Source organism: Mus caroli, unplaced genomic scaffold (assembly GCF_978045245.1).
Source record: "Mus caroli unplaced genomic scaffold, Mus_caroli_1 scaffold_19, whole genome shotgun sequence".
Classification (NCBI taxonomy): Eukaryota; Metazoa; Chordata; class Mammalia; order Rodentia; family Muridae; genus Mus; species Mus caroli.
The window spans coordinates 29,604,297-29,624,925 of NW_028227274.1; the positions used below are offsets into that span (position 1 = coordinate 29,604,297).

At 39.1% G+C, this 20,629-nt stretch overlaps 1 protein-coding gene across 1 annotated transcript in view; it reads left to right on the forward strand.

Moving 5' to 3' along the window:
* The window catches only part of Map3k2 (mitogen-activated protein kinase kinase kinase 2), a 69,613-nt gene that overhangs the window by 27,587 nt on the left and 21,397 nt on the right, over positions 1-20,629 (forward strand). The window contains exons 3-12 of the mRNA XM_021150621.3: positions 5,024-5,142; positions 6,403-6,443; positions 7,697-7,796; positions 10,936-11,049; positions 11,711-11,798; positions 15,403-15,533; positions 16,679-16,758; positions 17,758-17,825; positions 17,973-18,065; positions 19,999-20,205. Of these exons, the coding sequence (XP_021006280.1) occupies positions 5,024-5,142; positions 6,403-6,443; positions 7,697-7,796; positions 10,936-11,049; positions 11,711-11,798; positions 15,403-15,533; positions 16,679-16,758; positions 17,758-17,825; positions 17,973-18,065; positions 19,999-20,205 (1,041 nt within the window). The remainder of the gene's footprint in view (positions 1-5,023; positions 5,143-6,402; positions 6,444-7,696; positions 7,797-10,935; positions 11,050-11,710; positions 11,799-15,402; positions 15,534-16,678; positions 16,759-17,757; positions 17,826-17,972; positions 18,066-19,998; positions 20,206-20,629) is intronic.

A 20,629-nucleotide genomic window follows, 5' to 3' on the forward strand; every position in this document is an offset into this window, starting at 1 on the left:
AGATTTAGCTACCATTTTACTTAATGGACTTTAGGCGTTAGGGGGTAGTAGAATGCTTGAGTAGTTACGCATCTGTGAGGCCCTGGGTTCGGTACCAGGCACCATCAAAGCTAAGGAAAGTAGTTTGAGTTGGAGCACTGTTTATACTCTTACAGCCTTGGAATGGGCATTTAGCTGCAGGACCCAGTGGACGTTCAAAGCCAGTGCTCAGCTGCTTGTGGTTTGTTTAGAAAGTAACGTGGTAAGGAAAAAAGCAGTCATCAGATTTTATAATTGAGTAACTAGGCAAGCCATCAACGTGCAGAGGCAGTTTCTTTCACAATACTCTGTGGCATTGTAAGTGTAATTTAGAAGCAGTCTGCCCTATAGGGCATTCGGTTTATACATCCATCACTTTTTCTTCTTTGCCTCCTTTTCTCCTTAATATTGAGGGTTTTCTGTCTTGAGGCAGCAGTTAGACAGACACTAGAAAGGAGCAGGGTAAATGGTCAGTCTGACCCTAAATTGGGAAAAATGGACAGAGTAATTAATTGTATGCTGTTTTAAACTGAGATTGAACCTGGTAACTCTGACAGTTACTTTTCAAAATTTGTCTCACTTTTTTTTTTTTTTTTAAGATTTATTTATTATATGTAAGTACACTGTAGCTGTCTTCAGACACTCCAGAAGAGGGCGCCAGATCTCGTTGCGGATGGTTGTGAGCCACCATGTGGTTGCTGGGATTTGAACTCTGGACCTTTGGAAGAGCAGTCGGGTGCTCTTACCCACTGAGCCATCTCACCAGTCCTTGTCTCACTTTTTAAGCAGTTGTATAGGTAAACACATACTCTCTCTCTCTCTCTCTCTCTCTCTCTCTCTCTCTCTCTCTCTCTCTCACACACACACACACACACACACACACACACAGTGTAGGTGGTAGAGTTAAATGTCATTTAGATGAGCCTTGTTTTGGAAGGCTTAGCGTACCCTCACTGTACGTAGTCGGAGCCAAAGCTCCACATTCCTACTTTGAAACTTCTCTTCCATTTCTTGGTAGCTTCGTACATGGCGCCTCATGACACCCTCTGGAACCCAGCCTCTCCACTCTAAGCAGGCTTCTAATAGCTCCAGACTGCACACACACTTGCTGACTCCTGTTGGCTTCTCACCTTTCTTTTTCATTTGTACTTCAGCTTATATAGTGAGTTGATTTTTAACCATTGTAGGTGGTTGTGCTTGCTGGGATTTGAACTTGGGACTTCTGGAAGAGCAGTCAGTACTCTTAACTCCTGAGCCATCTCTCCAGCATCAAGTGATTTTACTCCATTTGAGATTAGTCTCAGTTTACTCAGGTTTAGACAATTTTTATCAACAACGCACAGTCTGGTGTGGACATTTTTAGGGCATACTATTTGTGATTTCATTGTAACTGAGTTAGTTACTATTTGCCTAAGCAAACACTATGAAAAAATATTATTTTATACAGGATGCTTTTAAGAAGGTTATAAATATTTTCTCTAAGGGTTGCAAAGATGGTTCAGGCGTTAAGAGTGCTTATATATTGCTCTTGAAGAGGACCCAGGTTCAGTGTTCAGCATCACATCAGGCAGTTCATAGCCATCTGTGTCTTCAGTTTAAGGTGATCCAAACCTTCTGGCTTCCATGGTCACCTGCACACATGTGGCACACACGTGACACACACAAACTCAGGCAGGTATGCACATATACACATGTTGCAGGAAATATTTAAAAAGTGAACTGGTATGTTCCTGTGCTAGTGACAAGGCAACCAGCAAGCCGCAGAGCTCATGCTGAGCCACACACACTGGGCCACAGGGCTCCTACCTGGTGCGTCTCACTCCACGATCCCTTTCCCGCCAACTCTCTGGCCCTGCAGGGAGGGCCATGGGGCCTCCACTGAACCATCTCACTGTGCGGCTGCCTACTAGCCACCCCCCACCCCCTACACAGTTTATCTTGCTATCACGCAATGCCCCACACACCCAGGATTAGCCACCTCACCACCTAATTACAAGACTCTTAATGCTAAATCAGATTTATGTATCAATAAAATCACAATTTACAAGATGCCAATACAATAATTTCAGAGTCAATTGATAATGATAAAAGCTTTACCCCAATTATTCTAACCTTGTGAAAATCTTAGCTATTTGTGGCTGTTTAAAACCACGGGGGATCTTTGCCTCCACGTTGGCTCCTCTCCTCGTCCTCCTCGTCCTCCTCGTCCTCCTCGTCCTCCTCGTCCTCCTCGTCCTCCTCGTCCTCCTCATCCTCCTCGTCCTCCTCTTCCTCCTCGTCCTCCTCCTGTGTTGGCTCCTCCTCTTCCTCCTCCGTTGGTTCCTCCTCCTCCTCTTCCTCCTCTTCCTCCTCCTCCTGTGTTGGCTCCTCCTCTTCCTCCTCCATTGGTTCCTCCTCCTCCTCTTCCTCCTCTTCCTCCTCCTCCTGTGTTGGCTCCTCCTCTTCCTCCTCGTCCTCCTCCTCCTGTGTTGGCTCCTCCTCTTCCTCCTCCGTTGGTTCCTCCTTCTCCTCAGTTGGCTCCTCCTCCTCCTCTTCTTCCTTCTCCTGAGACCTATCTGTCTCACCAACTCCTAGCTCCGCCTCCCTTTTCCTGTCCAACGGCAGGTCTCCTCCTGTCCTAATGTGATTGGACAGGGAAAATTCTGCAACATACACATAAATTTAAAAAAATGATTATATTGTTTATCTCTTGGGGCCCGTGAGATAGCTTTGCAGGTAAAGGTACTTGAAACCATGTCTGACAAACCTGAATTTGATTCTCTGGACTCTAGTGGGAAAAGGAAAGAACCAACTCCTGTAAGCTCATAAACACTGTGGTGCACACCCAGCCACACAGAGAAGTAATAAATGTAATAACCTAACCTGGCATTTATTGATAAAAGCATTACAACTTTTACCTTAATTACTAGTACACAAATATTTTAACTTATAGACTGTGTTGAATATTAAAAACCAACAAAGTATATATTTTAGCTATTTATATAGTCAAATGACTTTTGGGACAATTGAATTACCAGATTCTTTTTAATGATTTCTTTTATAGAACATATTTTTTTGTTATTATTACTCCAGGAGATAAATTATTGCCCAAAATAATGGCTACATTTAAAAATTATAAAGACCTTTGATTCTTTTATTTATCTGATGTTAATAATCATTAGTAGATTGATTTACTAGCAAAACTCTGTTGTCTCATAGTCCTGCAGAGAGTTTGTGGTTGGCATTGCAGAGGGGACATGTTTATGATTTTAAAGGAAATCTATTTGGAAGACACTAACTTTATGCTTCATAGTCCTCCCTGTAGTTTTCTGGGTACTATTTCCTAAGGAATGAATTTTTCTTATATTTTTACTTTTAATTAAATTTTTTTTGCGTGTGTAAGTGGGTGTTTTGCCTGCCTGTATGTCTGGTGTCTGTAGTGTATAATAGGGGGCATGGGAGTGTCTGGAACTGGAGACACTGTGGGTGCTAGGAACTGAGCCCTTGTCCTCTGCAAGAAGAGCCAGTGGTTGTAACTGCTGAGCTATCTCTCCAGCTCCACATTGTTACTTTTAAATTGCTATTGGCCTTCTTGATAAATACTTTTATTTGTTTTTTTAATGATTTATTTATTTTATGTGCATTGATGTTTTGCCTGCATGTATATGCATCTATGAGAGTATCTGACCTCCCGGAATTGGAGTCACAGACAGTTGTAAGCTGCTATGTGGTTGCTGGCAATTGAACCCAGCATCCTTTGGAAGATCAGCCTGTGTTCTTTGGAAGAACAGCAAGTGCTCTCAACTGCTGAGCCCTCCCTTCAGCCTGATAAACACTCTTTTATGTTAGTAGTCTTGGGAAGAAGTTTGAGGGAAACCTTCAAAGTATTAGTAAGCCATTGTCCACAGATGGAGCCTTTCTGGTTTTCTCCTGTAAGCCTCAGTAAGAGGAACACATCTCTAAAATGAAGTCTGCGATTTGGATATAATTGGTAAAGGAAGGTCATGTTTACACAAGGTTTATTTTTTTCCTCATTTTTTAAATTTTTATTATTAAGGCCATTGATACTTGGTTTGTGTTTTGTTTAGGAGCCATAGAAAAGAATTTGTTCTAGCAGGGCTTTTTTGACTCAGGGTGTTAAGTCACTGAATGAATCGTAATGACTTTACCTCCCTTATAAATGGGGTTGGAGGGAGAGCTCAGCTGTGAGGAACACATACTGCTCTTTCAGAGGACCTCAGTTCTATTCCCAGCACCTACATTAGATGACTATCAGTCACCTTCCAGCTGTAGGGCATCTGACACCTCTGGCCTCCATGGGCACCTGTACTCTCATACACACACACACACACACACGCACACACACACACACACACACACATACATATATACACACAGAGTTAAAAATAATATAGAAAGTAAGTAAAATAAAAACTATCTAAAACAAAAATGCCCCATGTGTAGATGCAGAGCTTGAGTCTTAAGTAGTTTTGATGTTATTCTCAGAGGTGGTGTGTGTGTGTGTGTGTGTGTGTGTGTGTGTGTGTGTGTGTATGTGTGTGTGTGTGTATGTGTGTGTGTGTGTATGTGTGTGTGTGTGTGTGTGTGTTTCTTGTAACACAATTAACATTTTGTTTGATAAAAAGAGGCAGGTGGATCTCTAAGAGTTCAAAGCCAGCCTGATGAACATAGTTCCAGGACCACACAGTAAAAGATGTATTTCATCTATGAATGTGTGTCACATGTGTGTGGGTACCCGGGGAAGCTAAGGAGGGTACAGGAGTCCCTGGGATTGGAGTCACAGATGGTTGTAAGTTGCGGCATGAGAGTGCTAGGAACCAAACTTGAATCTTCTGAGAGAGCAGCAGGTGCCATTAGCTGCTGAGCCATCTCTCCAGTCTAACTAAGTCATTTATTTACTAAATTCCATTATAGATTCTGCTTGATGACTATGATGAATATATATTGACATTAGAGTTCTTTTTAAAATGTATATGTATTTATGTCTTTTTAAAAAAATACCCAGATGATCAGCAAGCTTTGAATTCAATCATGCAAGATTTGGCTGTCCTTCATAAGGCCAGTCGGCCAGCATTATCTTTACAAGAAACCAGGAAAGCAAAACCTTCATCACCAAAAAACCAGGTATTTATTTCAGTAATACTTAAAAGATTCCATTTTTATTATTTTTAAACTATGTGACTGTTTCTATGTGAGTCTGTGCATGAGATTGTAGGTGCCCATGGAAAGCTGCAGTACTGGAGCCCACTGGAGCTAGAGTTACAGACGCTTGTGAGCCACCTGACATGGGCCTTGGGAACTGTACTTTGGTCCCCTGTAAAAGTGGTGTGTGTTCTTAACCACTGAGCACTCTTTCTAGTCCCAGCTTCAGTAGTATTTTAATAAGTGTATTTTGTTCTATGAATTATTTTCATTTCATAGACTTCTTTTATACTTTGAGTCAGATGTTTTGTTTATTAGTATATTATCTGATAAGTACATTTTAAGTTTTGTATTTATATTTAATATGTAATACAATTTAAATGCTATGTGTAAGTACAGTATTGAAGATATAGTGACAAGAAAAAAATGAATATACATTTTTTTAAAAGCTATATGGTAACTGCTTGCTAAAGTTACTATTTCATCCATTCTCTAGCACAGAAGATAAAGTGTCTTTTGTTATCCCTTGAAGTCTCTTCTGGATACTTATAACTGGATTAATTTGATTCCTATTAACTAGACTAGCATGAGCTAGGAAGCATAGAATGTCAAAATACTAGAGTTCCCTCTTCCTATAGTGTCCGTTCATGGTCTGTTTAGGTTAGAAAATAACATGAAATGCTGTAGACACAAGCAGCTCTAAGTTTTAAATTTCATGCCATTTGAAGTAGCATAATGAAACCTCCCATTGTTATGAATATACCTCTGTGTTTCGTATCCATGCTGTATATTGAGAAGCTATTTAAGTTATGGGATTGACTATTGAAATATGATAATAAAGTAATGACAATTTGATTATGCAGAAAAGAAGCTTTAAAGTACTTCATTTAAGAGAAGAGGTGAAAGTTTTAAACTTAACAAGGAAGACAAGCAAACCAACAAGCATATATTCAGAGGTCTTGAAACTCACAGAAGAGGAAGGACTTTAGTAGGAAAGCTGCATTCTCCATTTCCTTAGCTCAGGCTATTCGTGCATGAGTGGATATTGGTGCTCGTCTCTGTTATCAGAGCTCATGATGTAATTCTCAACCCAGATTTTTGGCAGACGTTTGGTGATTGGAATTGCACCTTGAAAGTGAAACCCCTTCTTTTCTGCTCTATGTTAAATGAGTAGGCTAAGGAAAAGATGACTTAGAAATGTATCTGGTCTCTGTATGATTATGACTGATATCTTTATTATAGAATGATGTTCGAGTCAAATTTGAACATAGAGGAGAAAAAAGGTAAGCAAGGAAATATTACACATCAATTTAACCATGTAATAAAATGTGTATTCCAGTTAAGCTATTAGGATTCTTTCAGGTTTGAAAGAAATTTTGTAGTTTGGAAATTGAAAATGAAATAGTCTTTGGTAATGGATAGCATGCACCTAGACCGGCGAGAAATAGACTATGTTAAAATGCATGCTAGCCATTGGAAAGACTCGATGTGTTTGCTTTGCAAAATTGGGAAGTAAGTAAGATCACTTCATAATACACACTTTAAAATCTTACTATTTACTTTTAATTTACTGTCCTGTAAAGACTTCAATGCTGTGGTGTATATTTTGTTAACAGTGTTGTAGAAGTGAGTTGGAATGGTGGCTGCAGGTACTTATACAGCAGGAATGTAAGCTTAGCCTTCTGTGCCTGGTGTCCCCTGCTATGTCTGCCTCAGGGTGGCAGTGCAGCTGGTGAGGGCTGACGAGAAGACCTCTTAGGAGCACAGAAGATTGTGGTTTTGTTATTGGTGTTTCATTGTATTAATAAAAGGCCTGTTAATCTTAAGGAATTAGAAGTTTCTCACAAGTCCTATAACTTGAATATGTGAACATATTTCACTAGGTGCACTGAAAAAGGAAAAAGAGTACACCTTACATATCAATATTCCTTATTTGGGATTCTTTTCTGGGTGTTTGCTAGCTTTTCCATTCCTTCAGCTCTGTCCCTAGTATGTGATCTATAAAGCTAGCGTGGAAGTGACTTCATAATCCGATGTGGTATTCTCTAGACTTAGTGCATGCTCCCTGGGCTGCCCAGGCCTTAGGAATAGAAGCAAATACCATGCTTTTCTTTCACTTCAATCCTGTGTGATGTCTTAGAGATGCTTACCTAACATATGTGCTAAGATTTTGAATTGATAAGGGTCCAGAAATCAAAACCTGATTTCAACAGGATGAGGGACTTACTGTTCTTAACCGTTTCATTGCATTCTATTACACACATGCACAGTTAATCAGATTTAAACACTCTCCTAAGTAGCACTTTATATTGAGCTTTAATATTTATGTGATTGTGAATTTAACACTTGGAGAATCTTCCTTTAAAAATTATAATTGAAATAAAACAAATTTTAATCTTAAAATTTGTATTGAAAATTTTTGTATTTGATCAAGTGTGTTATAACTTTTACTTAATTTATCTGACAAAATAGAACTGTTGTAAGTATAATGTTTCTGACAAACAAAATAACATATTTAAAAATTATTTTTATGTAGGATCCTGCAGGTCACTAGACCAGTTAAACTAGAAGACCTGAGGTCTAAGTCTAAGATCGCCTTTGGGCAGTCTCTGGATCTACACTATACCAACAATGAGGTAAATATACGCACTCCATTTTGTTTTTTAGTAGTCCTTATTTTGGAAAGTTAGTGTGTTCATGTAAGAGTTTGAGTTTTTATTTGGTGATTTGTAAAAAGTGGTACATTATAGGAGTGAGATGCACATTTAGATTTTACTGTTAAGTGGGGTGCTACTGTGCACATAGCTAAGACGACATACAGTGGGAGGAAGTAGACCTCACCTTGCAGTTTCCAGCTTCCAATTTTCCTTTTACTCTGTATTCAGTGAGCCTGCTTTCCTTGGGATACGTAGACTTACTGTGATATTAGTTAGGATGCTTTGGATGCTTGTATTGATGTTGGGGTCAGGTTATGTGGGTCCTCACTCTGTTCTCAGGGAACCCATTTTAATCTTGAAAGTAGAATTGGATTAGATGGTAACTCAAGTTTCTTTTTTTTTTTTTTTTTTTTTGGTTTTTCGAGACAGGGTTTCTCTTTATAGCCCTGGCTGTCCTGGAGCTCACTTTGTAGACCAGGCTGGCCTCGAACTCAGAAATCCGCCTGCCTCTGCCTCCCAAGTGCTGGGATTAAAGGCGTGCGCCACCACGCCCGGCTCGCCACCACGCCCGGCTTCAAGTTTCTTACTGTTAGTGGGATTTTAAAATTTTTAGTTAATTTTTTAATTTAATCTTCAGAAAATACTTTTTACTGGCCGGATGTGAGGGTTTATGAGTTGCAGCCTTTCATGGCGTCAGTGTCACAGGTTTGTGGACGAAGCAGATAGCAGAGGATTGAAGATCTTTGAAGGAAATACATAAAGTCTTGGGACAGGCATGGTGGTACATGCTGTAATCCCAGCACTGGGGAGGCAGTGGCAAAGGCAGGCATAATGAGCCTCAAGACACCCAGGGCTACAATGAGAGACCCTGTCTTTAAAAAAAAAAGTCAGTGAGTGTCCTCTTTATGTTACTAAGGAGAAGCTAGCAACTGAAGCAATATTCAAACTGAGACTTTGGTGTGAAAAGCCAGCCCTACAAAGAGTTTCAAGGGAAGGATGGAAGATGGAACAGCTTAAGAACAGTATTAATAGAAAGAGTAACCGCAGGGGTGGAGTGATAAGGGAAGTCAGAAAAACTTGATCTAAGAAAATACATGAAACCCCCTTGCAACTAAAACACTTGAGAATAACACAGAGATGCAAATATTCTTTTGAACACTGAAGACATTTTAATCCATCCCCATAAGCAGTACAGCCTGATTGCTTACACACAAAATGCTTTCTTCTGCCGAATGCAAAGACACTTGATTGCTCTGGGAGGGAGCTCCAGGGGCTGTATGCAGCCACACCAGCACCGGTGTCAGCCCCTTCTGCCTGCACCAGCTTACAGACACAGCCCAGCAGGACCTGGCTAGGAATCCCAAAAAGGCAGGGCACATGTTTTCATAAGTACAAGTCTATATCTTAAACAGTATCCTGAGTAGTGTGCACTGTACTACAGCAGTAGCTTGACATTTTACATTTCAAGAAATTTGGGGTTTTAATTATGCGTAAGCATATCTCTTACTCAGTCTTTTCTTGGTATTTTATCATATGTACATACTAGCTGGGTGTTCAACTGCCAGCCTGCGTTTTCAGGGTTATCTAGTAGTATGGACACAGGTGAAGTACATGGATGGTAGATGACTAACTGTCCATAACGGACTTGTCATGGCCATCTTCCCTTCTTTCTTCATTTCCCACTCCCTTACCTAGAATCTTTTCCCATATAAATAACTTGACCTTGAATCATTATCTCCTAATTTTCAAGGAAACAAAGCTACCCTACCCTCCCACTCCTTCATCTACCTCTTCTCCCCTTCCTCCTCCCTCCCAGGGTGTTTTATCAGCAATAGGAAATGGGACAAAGATGATGTGTACCAGCATAAAATGAGCTGCAAATAGAAACTGGAAATAAACTTCAAAGTACAGACTAGACAAATGTTAGCAGAGTATAAGACAGAATTCAAATAATCCTGGTTTGTACATAAGGTTAGCAGCTTTTCAGTTTTCTGTTTTTATTAAGTTATTATAGTTTTGGAGACAGAATCTTGCCAGGTGAACTGGCCTGGCCCAGCGCTCACTGCATGGCCTAGGATGGCCTTGAACTTTTGTCAGTCTTTAGAAAAAGAGACATTGCTTTCATACACCAACTACAGAGTGAGGTTACACCATGGTAGGTCCTGGGCCAGGGCACCTCTAGTGCTCACCCTGTGCTGTGCTCTGCTGGAGCAGGCCCTCGTCCCCAGGACTCCCAGCCAAAGCGGCTTTACATTTAGTAAGTGTGGCGTATGTCCATTTGTTTTCACTCTGTTTCTGTCCCAGTGAAATGATGCTTACTTCTTCTCCTTAAGCTGCAAGAATTTTTTTATTTAAAAAATAAAAGGTTTTGATTTTTATAAATTCATGTGAATCATATTTTGTTCATAGACCTCTTGGGTTGCTACTGTTGTTTATAACATCTTAGCCATGAGAGAGAGGACTAATGAGAGTAGATTTCACACTGAGGATTTCCTGAGATGATTACTCACTTAGCAGCGCACTTGTTCTTGAGCGTAGTGATCTAGACTTCCAGGACCAGAGATGAATTCAGGGGAACTGTGGAGTGCAGATATGTGGCTGATGACACCTTCCCTTGGCAGCTGTCACTGATACTCAAGGTTTGTTACATTGTAAACACAACAGGCAACGAGTAAACCTGTGGTTACTACTCAAAAAAAGAATTAAGAATTTTATTTGTGCAGATGAAAAGTAGTGGCTTATTTTATATAATTTGTGTGTGTGCCTTTAAATGTTCTTAGGTCTGAATATACTTACTTTACCTTAATTTAACAATATTTACTATACCTTAATTTGCCAATGTTACAAAAATATCATAGAAAATTAATTTTTAGACATATTTACTAGGAGAATGTAATGATTAATAAGGCAAAAATGTTAATTATTTATTAATGATGAGATTTTAGTGGTGCTGAAAGAGAGCAGAATGCTGGAATAGACTAGACATGTATAATCTCCTTAGACTTTCACTGTAGTAATAAAATACAAGGTGAGATTTCTAGTTCCCTAGTAATGGAGCTGCTCACAGAAGCATCTGTCTGCTGTGATGTCTGCATGATTCTTGTCTCTTTTTGTTCAGTTGGTAATTCCGTTAACTACCCAAGATGACCTGGACAAAGCTGTGGCACTGCTGGATCGCAGCGCTCACATGAAGAGTCTCAAGATACTACTTGTAGGAAATGGGAGGACACAGGTATGACTTGGAGTGTATGTCTCACTGAAGACTTATAGGACTGTAATCAGGGTTATAGTTATATTTTAATTTATAAAGTGTAAATTTACATATTTTTATTGCTGTAGCTTAATATGTTTGTTCCTCAAAACTATATAGTTAGAATTACAAATAATACATGTAAAACTAATAGAAACTAACAATTTGAGAAGAATTATATTAGAATTGATGTCCATTTTGTATTTTTATATTTTACCCTGCTTTTGTGTAGACGAGGTGGCATGTGCACATGCCATAGGCACATGTGTGAAAATCAATTTTTCTCATTTTCACATGTTGGATTCAGGGTTTGAACTTGGGTCATAAGGGTTGACAGCAAGCACACTCACCTGATGTACTGCTGTCTTACTGCTTTTGAAATGTCTATCTTCTCCCCATTTCAACCAACTTCCTGCCTCCCTCCCTTTCTTATTCTTGGGCTCAAGTCATCTTCCTGCTCTCATCTTCTAAGTAGCTGGGGTAGTAGGTTTGTGCCACTCTGCTGGGAGATTAAAATTTGTAAGAGTAGATTTTAAAAGGCCCAATAAGAATAGAGGGTAGCTAGCTGTATTTTAGTAAGAGGGTGATTCTGCTGAAAGCCTCAAGTGGGAAGAATAGCATCAATTGCCCTTTTCTCTTCTAGGCTACTAATTTAGAACCATCACCGTCACCAGAAGATTTGAATAATACACCACTTGGTGCAGAGAGGAAAAAACGGCTATCTGTAGTAGGTGAGAAAGACGGGGTGTGAATAAGGAAACCAGTGATCCTTCTTATCTTTTACTGTGTGGTAACACGAAATAGATCTCTGAAAACAGCACCCTGTCTCTGTAGTCTCTGCAGTTATATGCTTTAGCCACTTGGTCTTATGTTCCTGAGAAGTTAATCTCACATATTGTAGGACTAGCAATAACCAATTTAAAGTTTTTCTTTCTACACAGAATATTTCAATATTCAAAAATTGAAGTACAATCTTGAAGAGGTTTTAGTCATCTTAATAGAGGGAGGGCGTAACTGTAGGACATAGAAATGAGTGGGCTAGACGCTTCTGTGTGATATGAGTAGAGAGGAGAGTAACTGTAGGACATGAATGTAGTAGACTGACTCTTGTTCTACATGCCTGGGGTCTTAGGTGTTTCCAGGACGTACTGTCAATATGAAAATGGCTAAGAATATATAGACTGTGTTTTATTATTGTTCTCTCAGTTCCTGTTGTATTTATCATCAATAATGCATTCCGTATTCCTAAGCTTCTGATAAAAGGAAATAAAAGATTCCGTGGACTATATATTGTGAGGTGGCCTTCTTGAGCCTGTGCTAGGCAGAGGTGTTCTGAATTCGCCATAGGAGCTGGAGAGATGTGGTTAAGAGTGTTTTCTTTTTGCAGAGGACCAAAGTTTGCTTCTTAGAACCAGTGTCAGGTGACTCCTAGTTACCTGTGGCTCTTGGTCTAGGGGATCCAACAGTATTTTCTGGCCTCTTCTGGCACTCACATGCACATGGTCATGCATATGTGTAGACTCATACATGCACAGAAATAAAAGTTATAAGGTAAATTCTTCAAGTATCATTAAAAATACCAAAAAAGACAAAATAAAATAGTTTCATTGCTTAAAGAACAGGAGCTAAAGGGAACTGCAACCCTATAGGTGGAACAACATTATGAATTAACCAGTACCCCAGAGCTCTTGACTCTAGCTGCATATGTATCAAAAGATGGCCTAGTCGGCCATCACTGGAAAGAGAGGCCCATAGGACACACAAACTTTATATGCCCCAGTACAGGGGAATGCCAGGGCCAAGGGGTGGGGGTGGGTGGGTAGGGGAGTGGGGGGGGGAGTGTATTGGGGACTTTTTGGATAGCATTGGAAATGTAAATGAGGAAAATACCTAATAAAAAAGATTAATTAAAAAAAAAAAAGAACAGACAGCTGATACAATTATTTTTAACAGATAGGGCAGAGGATATAGTCATTCCAGATAGCATGAGTTCTTGTACGGAGGCATAAGTTTGAAAGGGAAAGTTGGAGAGGAGAGACACATAATTGGGAAGAGAAAACAAGAGGACAGAGTCAGATACTTGGAGAGTTAGCAATGACAATAAATGAAAAGATTAAGTTAGCATGTGAGTAACTAGAGCAGTTGGTTTTTTCTTTTGTTTTCTAGAAGAAGCTGCTTTTTAAAAATTAATTTATTTATTCACTTTACACCCCAGTTGTAGCCACCCCTCCTCCCTGTCCTATCCTCCCAACGAAGCCCCCATGGGTACCAGCCTGCCCTGGCACATAAAGTCGCAGCAGCAGAACTAAGCACATCCCCTCCCACTGAGGCCAGACAAGGCAGCCCAGCCAGGGGAAGGGGACCCAAAGGCAGGCAGTAGAGTCAGAGGCTGCTCCCACTCCAGCTGTTAGAGGTCCACAAGAAGACCTAGCTGCATGTCTGCCTCAAGTGTGTAGGGGCCTAGAAGAAGCTGTTTTATGACCATTTTTTTTTTTAGGTGTTTTGTCTCACATGAGTCTATTTCAGAAAAGTAGAGATGTGACCCACAAAGATGATACACAGGTAGAGCCTACTCTTTGTCCTTACTCAGATATACTTGGGATTACTAAAAAGCAAAAGCAAAAACAAAACAATACCACCACCACCACCACCAAACTGAGAGAATGTTTGAGTTATGGGAATTCAAACATTGCACTGTCACTTTGGTTTGAGAGCAGTAACTTTCCCCTTGCCTTTAGACGGTGGGCTGAAAGCCATAACCAGTGTACTTGCAGACAGAGCTCTTCTCCAACTGGAGGCACAGCTGCTAGCCTTCTTTGTGGAAGTAAAACAGCCACTACATTTCAGTTGTTAGACAGGGAAAGCTTACATGCACTAGTTAAATTGCCCTTTGATTTCCTCAATATTAACCCACTAGTAAGTATTCTTGTTGTTTGACTTTGGTGCCAGGATAAGGAAAAAACTGAAAATGGTGCAGAATTACTGAGTGTGTTAACATGCCTATTAAATGAATATTAAGAAATATGAGTTATATAATTGGATGGAGAAACTTTTATAGTTTCCCTCTTTCTCAGTCTCCTTTTAGTTGCGTGTATAATTTAAAAAATGCTCTATAATTTAAAAAAAGTATGCAGAAAGATGAAAATATCAGGAATTCAGTAATGACAGTGGCTGTAGGTGTTACAAAGCCTACATGAGCTCCACTCAAAGCTTAGCACACACCTCTTTGCAGACAGCAGATGAGATCTCTACACCTTCTTAATAGGTCCCTGGCTCCTTCTTCCTACTTAACAGGTGACCCCTTTACATGTGCTTATTTCTTTTTTTTTAGTTTAAACTTAAATAGAAGAACATTTATATGTTTGTGTACTTTAAAAATTACTGCAAGGAAAGCCAACAACTTGGTTAATAAACTTTAACCAAGTAATTAAATAACTGCCGGGCTCCCCTCTATTTTTTCTTAAACTATAAAGATTCTAGGGATTTATAGTATATAGTATATCTTTATATATAGGCCTAGCTAATCTGGGACTATCCATATAGACCAGGCTGGATTTGAACTTAGAGATCTGCCAACCTTTGCCTCCTGAGTGCTGGAATTAAAGATGTATGCTAATACACCTGGAAAATTATGAAGAGATTTAAGTAAAAAGAATATAGCTTACTACAAAAGCCTAATTTTAAGTAATAAAAAGTAAAATCCAGATACTAAATAAAAAATATTAAATACAAAATGTGCTGAATGAGTAAGGAGCAGTCTTACTTCAGGTGTCTAAAGATTAAAGACAATTAATGGAAAGAATACCATGGAGCTCAGTGTGCATAGCAAGTTTACAGTGAGTGATTTTACCAAGATGTAATGCAGTACTGCACTCGTTGATGTGAGGACAGACCCGTTGCCAAAGACTCTAAGATGGTAACCTGCCCTGGGATTTAAACCATGCCCTGATTGTGAGCCCTTATTTATTCCTTTCCTATATGGAGATACCAGTCACAGATTATATTAAATATAGGCAGATATAAATTGTCTTTGGAAATTCAAAAGCTGTGGCATAAGATTGTATAGTGTGTCATCAACCCATGATATGGTTGTCAACAGTCAGAAAAACTTGAGTATGAGTTAGCGTATTCTATTGAGGTTATGTAGAGTGTAAATTTAGAAAGGTTTTAAAAAGATCTGAATCTGAGCATTCTGATTAACTTTTGTAAATACTGGATTTTATTTGCTGAAGTTATTTTTTTTTTAATGTAGTTAGAAATGAGACCTATTTAATTGGAACAAAGATTAATTTCCTTGCTGACAAGGATAAAATCTTATAATTTTTTCTTTTTGAGGTCCCCCTAATAGGGATAGAAGTTCCCCTCCTCCAGGATACATTCCAGACGAACTACACCAGATTGCCCGGAATGGGTCATTCACTAGCATCAACAGTGAAGGAGAGTTCATTCCAGAGAGCATGGACCAAGTAAGCCAGACTGGATGCTGGTTTTCACTATATGTTAACATACACTGGTCAGGTGACCAACGTGATTTGGAAGACACCAAGGATGGTGTGTGTGTGTGTGTGTGTGTGTGTGTGTGTGTGTACATTTTCTCTAATCAATCTATCCTAAGTCAAAAAGTTATTATAAACTGCCCATTAATTTATATATAGCTTTTTGTATTGGTGCATCAAAATTACTAGAACAAGCTGTTTTTTTTGTTTTTTGTTTTGAACTGTTTGTCTTTGGTGCATTTGGCTTGTAATCTTAAATTAACTAACATTCAGATTTCTTAATAAATTATTTATTTATTTATTTATTATTTATTTAGGTTTTTTTGAGTTAGGGTTTCTCTGTGTAGTACTGACTGTCCAGAAACTCACTCAGTAGATCAGGTTGGCCTTGAAGTCTAGAGTGCTGATATTGAAGGCATTGCTAGCTTAATAAATACTTTAAAGATAGGGTAAAATTATAACTACTTTATGAAGTGCGGTTTGTGAACTGTCTTAAAGGTGCTTCTGCTTTGTAGTACTCAGGTGTTTTTGTGGGGTGGCTGTTAGGTCCTTCCACTGTCTCAGTGCCCACGTGGGCACTGTGGCACTTTACATATCCTAGTGTAGCATGGTCACTCGATGGTTTGTCTCTATTGACATTGCTCAGCTTTCAGTAAGCAAAATTACTTTAGCTTCAATTACTTGACTATAGAAAAGTATATTTTTCTCGCATAAGATTTCTGTAATCCCAGCTTATTTATATAGGATGTTTAGAAATGAGTAATTCTGGACAGTAGCTGCTATTGGTTACTGTTCCTTTTGAAGACTCTAAAATAATTATAAAATTGTGGGGAAAGAAAGTCGTATTCATTTCTTGATATGCTAGAGACCATTGCATTATATACTTTAAATGTATGAAGTTTATGTCACATCATGTCTCAAACAGTTTTGTTTTTGTTTTATACAAAGGACAGAATTTAATTGGGGCTGGCTCACAGGCTCAGAGGTTCAGTCTAGTATTATCCAGGCGGAGGAGCACAGCAGGCAGCATCCAGGCAGGCAGGCACGGTTCGGTGCAGGAGCTGAGACTTTGGTTATTGTCAGGCCGAGTCATGGTGGGCTCTTTGTTTTCCCAGATGCTGGATCCATTGTCTTTAAGCAGCCCTGAAAACTCCGGCTCAGGAAGCTGCCCGTCACTTGATAGTCCTTTGGATGGGTATGACGATTTTAGTTCTGCTTTTCAGTACATACTGATAAAAATGCATACACACAGAATATGGAGTTATCAATGATTCTTTTATTCTACATTCTGAAGAGTGTCATTCAATGATATTGTCTACACTGACAGCAAGTAGTTTCTGTACTGTGAATAAATCTTTTGACTTCATGGGCTCAATGTCTTTGTTAGTTGTTACATTATGGTTTTCCTACTGTTTCTGCTTGTCTGAAATGTGTTTGAAGCAAGGGCAAACAGATATGATTACATATGATTACATATGATTGTTTTATGACAGCTCTTGAAACTTTTATAAAACTCATGATTGGTTTTGGCAGTTTCATTTTTTAAAAAATTGTTCATTTTGTGTGCCTAATATGCGTTTGTCAGGGCGCCTTCTGCTGTTCTCAGAAGGCCATTGCGGTTTTGCTGTCTTCCTGTAGCACAGAGTTAGTATTTGACTCTTTGCTTGTCTGTCTGCTCTGGGATGCTTTATGAAAAGAGAAACGCTTTTGGAGATTCACGTCCATTTTCCTCTCATCCACACCTCTGTCAGTGTCTTGGAAAATCTACTCTGCCCACCTCTTTAAAAAAAAAAAAAAGTGAAAATTTTTAGTGAACTCTCCTGAATATTTGACATTAATGTTTGGTAAGTTAAAATTATGTCTTTAGTGTTGATCCAGAAACAGTTTCAGGAAAAAAATGATTTTCCAACATTGAGCCGATGTACAGGTGCTTCACGCTTCCATGCTTCTAGATATATCATTCTTACCCTGTACTTAATTTAAAAGCTAGGCTTTTGTCTGTATGTACCAAGTGAGTGTTTCAAAACAGGTTTTTCTTTTTAAAAAATTATGTTAGTATTTAAGTGAACTCTTTTATACACACACACATACACACAAACACGAATACATGTAGAAATACAGATATTACTTAAAAATTTTTTTTTGTTTTATTGCATACCCTCCTTCAATTTAATTTTACATTTTCTATTTATAGAGAAAGCTACCCAAAATCACGGATGCCTAGGGCACAGAGCTACCCAGATAATCATCAGGAGTTTTCAGGTTAGACTATAAATTCTACATGCTTGAATGTTTATGTCATGGTTTGGTTAGGAGGGGAAATTTTTTGAAAAAATTAAAAATGATAATATGCTTTTTATTATTAAAAAGATTTGACTTTTGATGATAGTATTTTTTATGACTTAACAGACTATGATAACCCCATTTTTGAGAAATTTGGAAAAGGAGGAACATATCCAAGAAGGTACCACGTTTCCTACCATCACCAGGAGTATAATGACGGTAAGTGTTGAACTTACCACCAGACTGTAGGAACAGATTAACACTAAGCAAACATTACAAGAAGAGCGTACATCTGAAAAGCCTCATACTTATGATATCCAAATAATTTGTTTTTGAGTCACTTAATTTTCTGGTTAAAAAAAAAGCAGATAAACTTTTGCCAGGAATGGTAAGGAGTACATAGTCTTAGTACTCAGGAGGCAGAGGCAGGTGGATCTCTATGAGTTCAGGGCCAGCCTGGTCTACATTGTACCAGGACAGCTTGCTATAAGGTTTCAAACAAAACAAAAAAATAGGACAAGAGACTTTTTTACTGGTAACTGTTAGAGTGTGTGCTGCTTAAGCACAGGAACCTGAATTCAGGTCCTCAGAGCCCATATAAAGGCTGGGCACAGCAGTGTGCACCCCTTACCTGAGTGTGGAGGAGAGGGTGTGGAATAAGTAGGCCCGGAAGCTTGGCCAGTGTAGCTGAATCAGTGAACCTCATGTTCAGTGAAAGGCCCAAAATTTGTATGCCAAAAAATAAAGATGGCAGCTGGGCACATGGCTCATGCCTTTAATCCTAGCACTTGAGAGGCCACCCTGGTCTACATTGTGGGTTCCAGGCCAGTCAGAATTACAGAATTACATAGTTAGATACCCTGTCTTAAATAAATGAAATTAATAAATAAATTACATGATTATGCCATAGATAGATAGATAGATAATAAAGGTGACAGTGATTGAAGAAGATACCCAATGTTGACCTGGATCTCTATATGCATGTACATGTACCAGACATATTTTAGTGTTCTATTGCTGTGAAGAGACACCACGATCATAGTAACTCTCTTAAAGGAGACACTTAATTGGGGCTGACTTAAAGTTTCAGAGATTCAGTTCATTATGGTCGTGGTGGAAGCATGGCAGACATGGTGCTGGAGAGATAGCTGAGAGTTCTACATTTGGATCAGAGGGCAGCAGGAAAGGGAGACACTGGGCCTAGCTTGGACATTTGAAATCTCAAAGCCCACCCCCAGTGACACACTGCCTCCCATAAAGCCACACCTCCTCATACTTCCCAAATAGTGCATCAACTGGAGTCCAAGCTTTCAAATCTATAATAAGCCTAGTGGGGCCATTTTTGTTCAACCCGCTACAGTATGTGGATCACATTTTCATGATCCATATCTTGTTGGATATCTAGACTGTTTCCATTTCTTCGCTGTTGTGGATGAATGTAGATGTGCCAGTGTCTTAGTTTGCTATCTGCTACTATGATAAACATCATGACCAAAACCAACTTGGGGATAAAAGGGTTTATTTTGCCTAGCAGGTTATAGTCCATCATGAAAAGAGGTCAAGGTAGGAACTGAAGCAGAAGCCATGGAAAAATGCTGCTTACTGGTTTGCTCTCATGGCCTGCTCAGACAGCTTTCATACATAGCTCAGGATCATCTGTCCAGGGGTGGCCCACCTACAGTGAGCTGGACCCTCCCACATCTGTCATTAATCCAGAAAGTGTTCCACAGACTTGCCTACAAGCCAGTCTGATGAAGGTAGTTCCTCAGTTGAGATTTCCTCTTCCCAGATGACTTTAGCTTGTGTCAAGTTGACAAAACAAGACCAACCGGAACGGAGAGTATCTCTCTGCTACCGCTAACTTTCTAATTTGTTTTTATGTTTATTTTAAAGCCATTATTGGAAATGAATTTTTTTGTGTGTGTGTGAAAGTGAAGGGTTTTTTTCTGTGTTTTTCATGTGCACATGAGTATATGTGCACTTTCCATAACAGAGTGCTTGAATTTATATCCACTACCACCTTCACCCACATAATCACTGTTATTTCAGCCTATATTTTCAGGGCAGAGTTTTATTTCCCATACTATAGATGTTTAAGTATCTTTAAAGTGTAGTACATGGGGAATAAGTTAATTATGTTTTCACTTTGTAGGTCGGAAGACTTTTCCAAGAGCTAGAAGGACTCAGGGCACCAGTTTCCGGTCTCCTGTGAGCTTCAGTCCTACTGATCACTCCTTAAGCACTAGTAGTGGAAGCAGTGTCTTTACCCCAGAGTATGACGACAGTCGAATAAGAAGACGGGGGAGTGACATAGACAATCCTACTTTGACTGTCACAGACATCAGCCCACCCAGCCGTTGTAAGTAATAGAATTGTGTAGCAGAAACATTGCATAGTTTTGTGTCACCAGGAGTAAATGGCAAGTCAGAACTCAGGGAAAAATGACTCTCTTCATAAGAGATAGTAATATGTTTTTTAAAGGTGGCTATCCTATCAGATATGTGTGTTACTGCTAACTAGCTTAGCTAATTGCTCTTCATTATTTTTTTTTAAGGAAAACTGTTACTAATTGTTCTTACCCATTCTAGTCTACATGTCTATTAAGCACTGAGACTTTGTATGAGACTTGTAAGAGATAGCCTAATGAGGATATTGGTTTGTGGAGAAAAAACAAATTACAGTATAGCATTTAATCTAGATCATAAATATGCTTAGAGATTTACTAGATGTGTGTGTTCATTACTGATTCAATATCTTACCAAAACAACTTAAGGGAAAGGTTT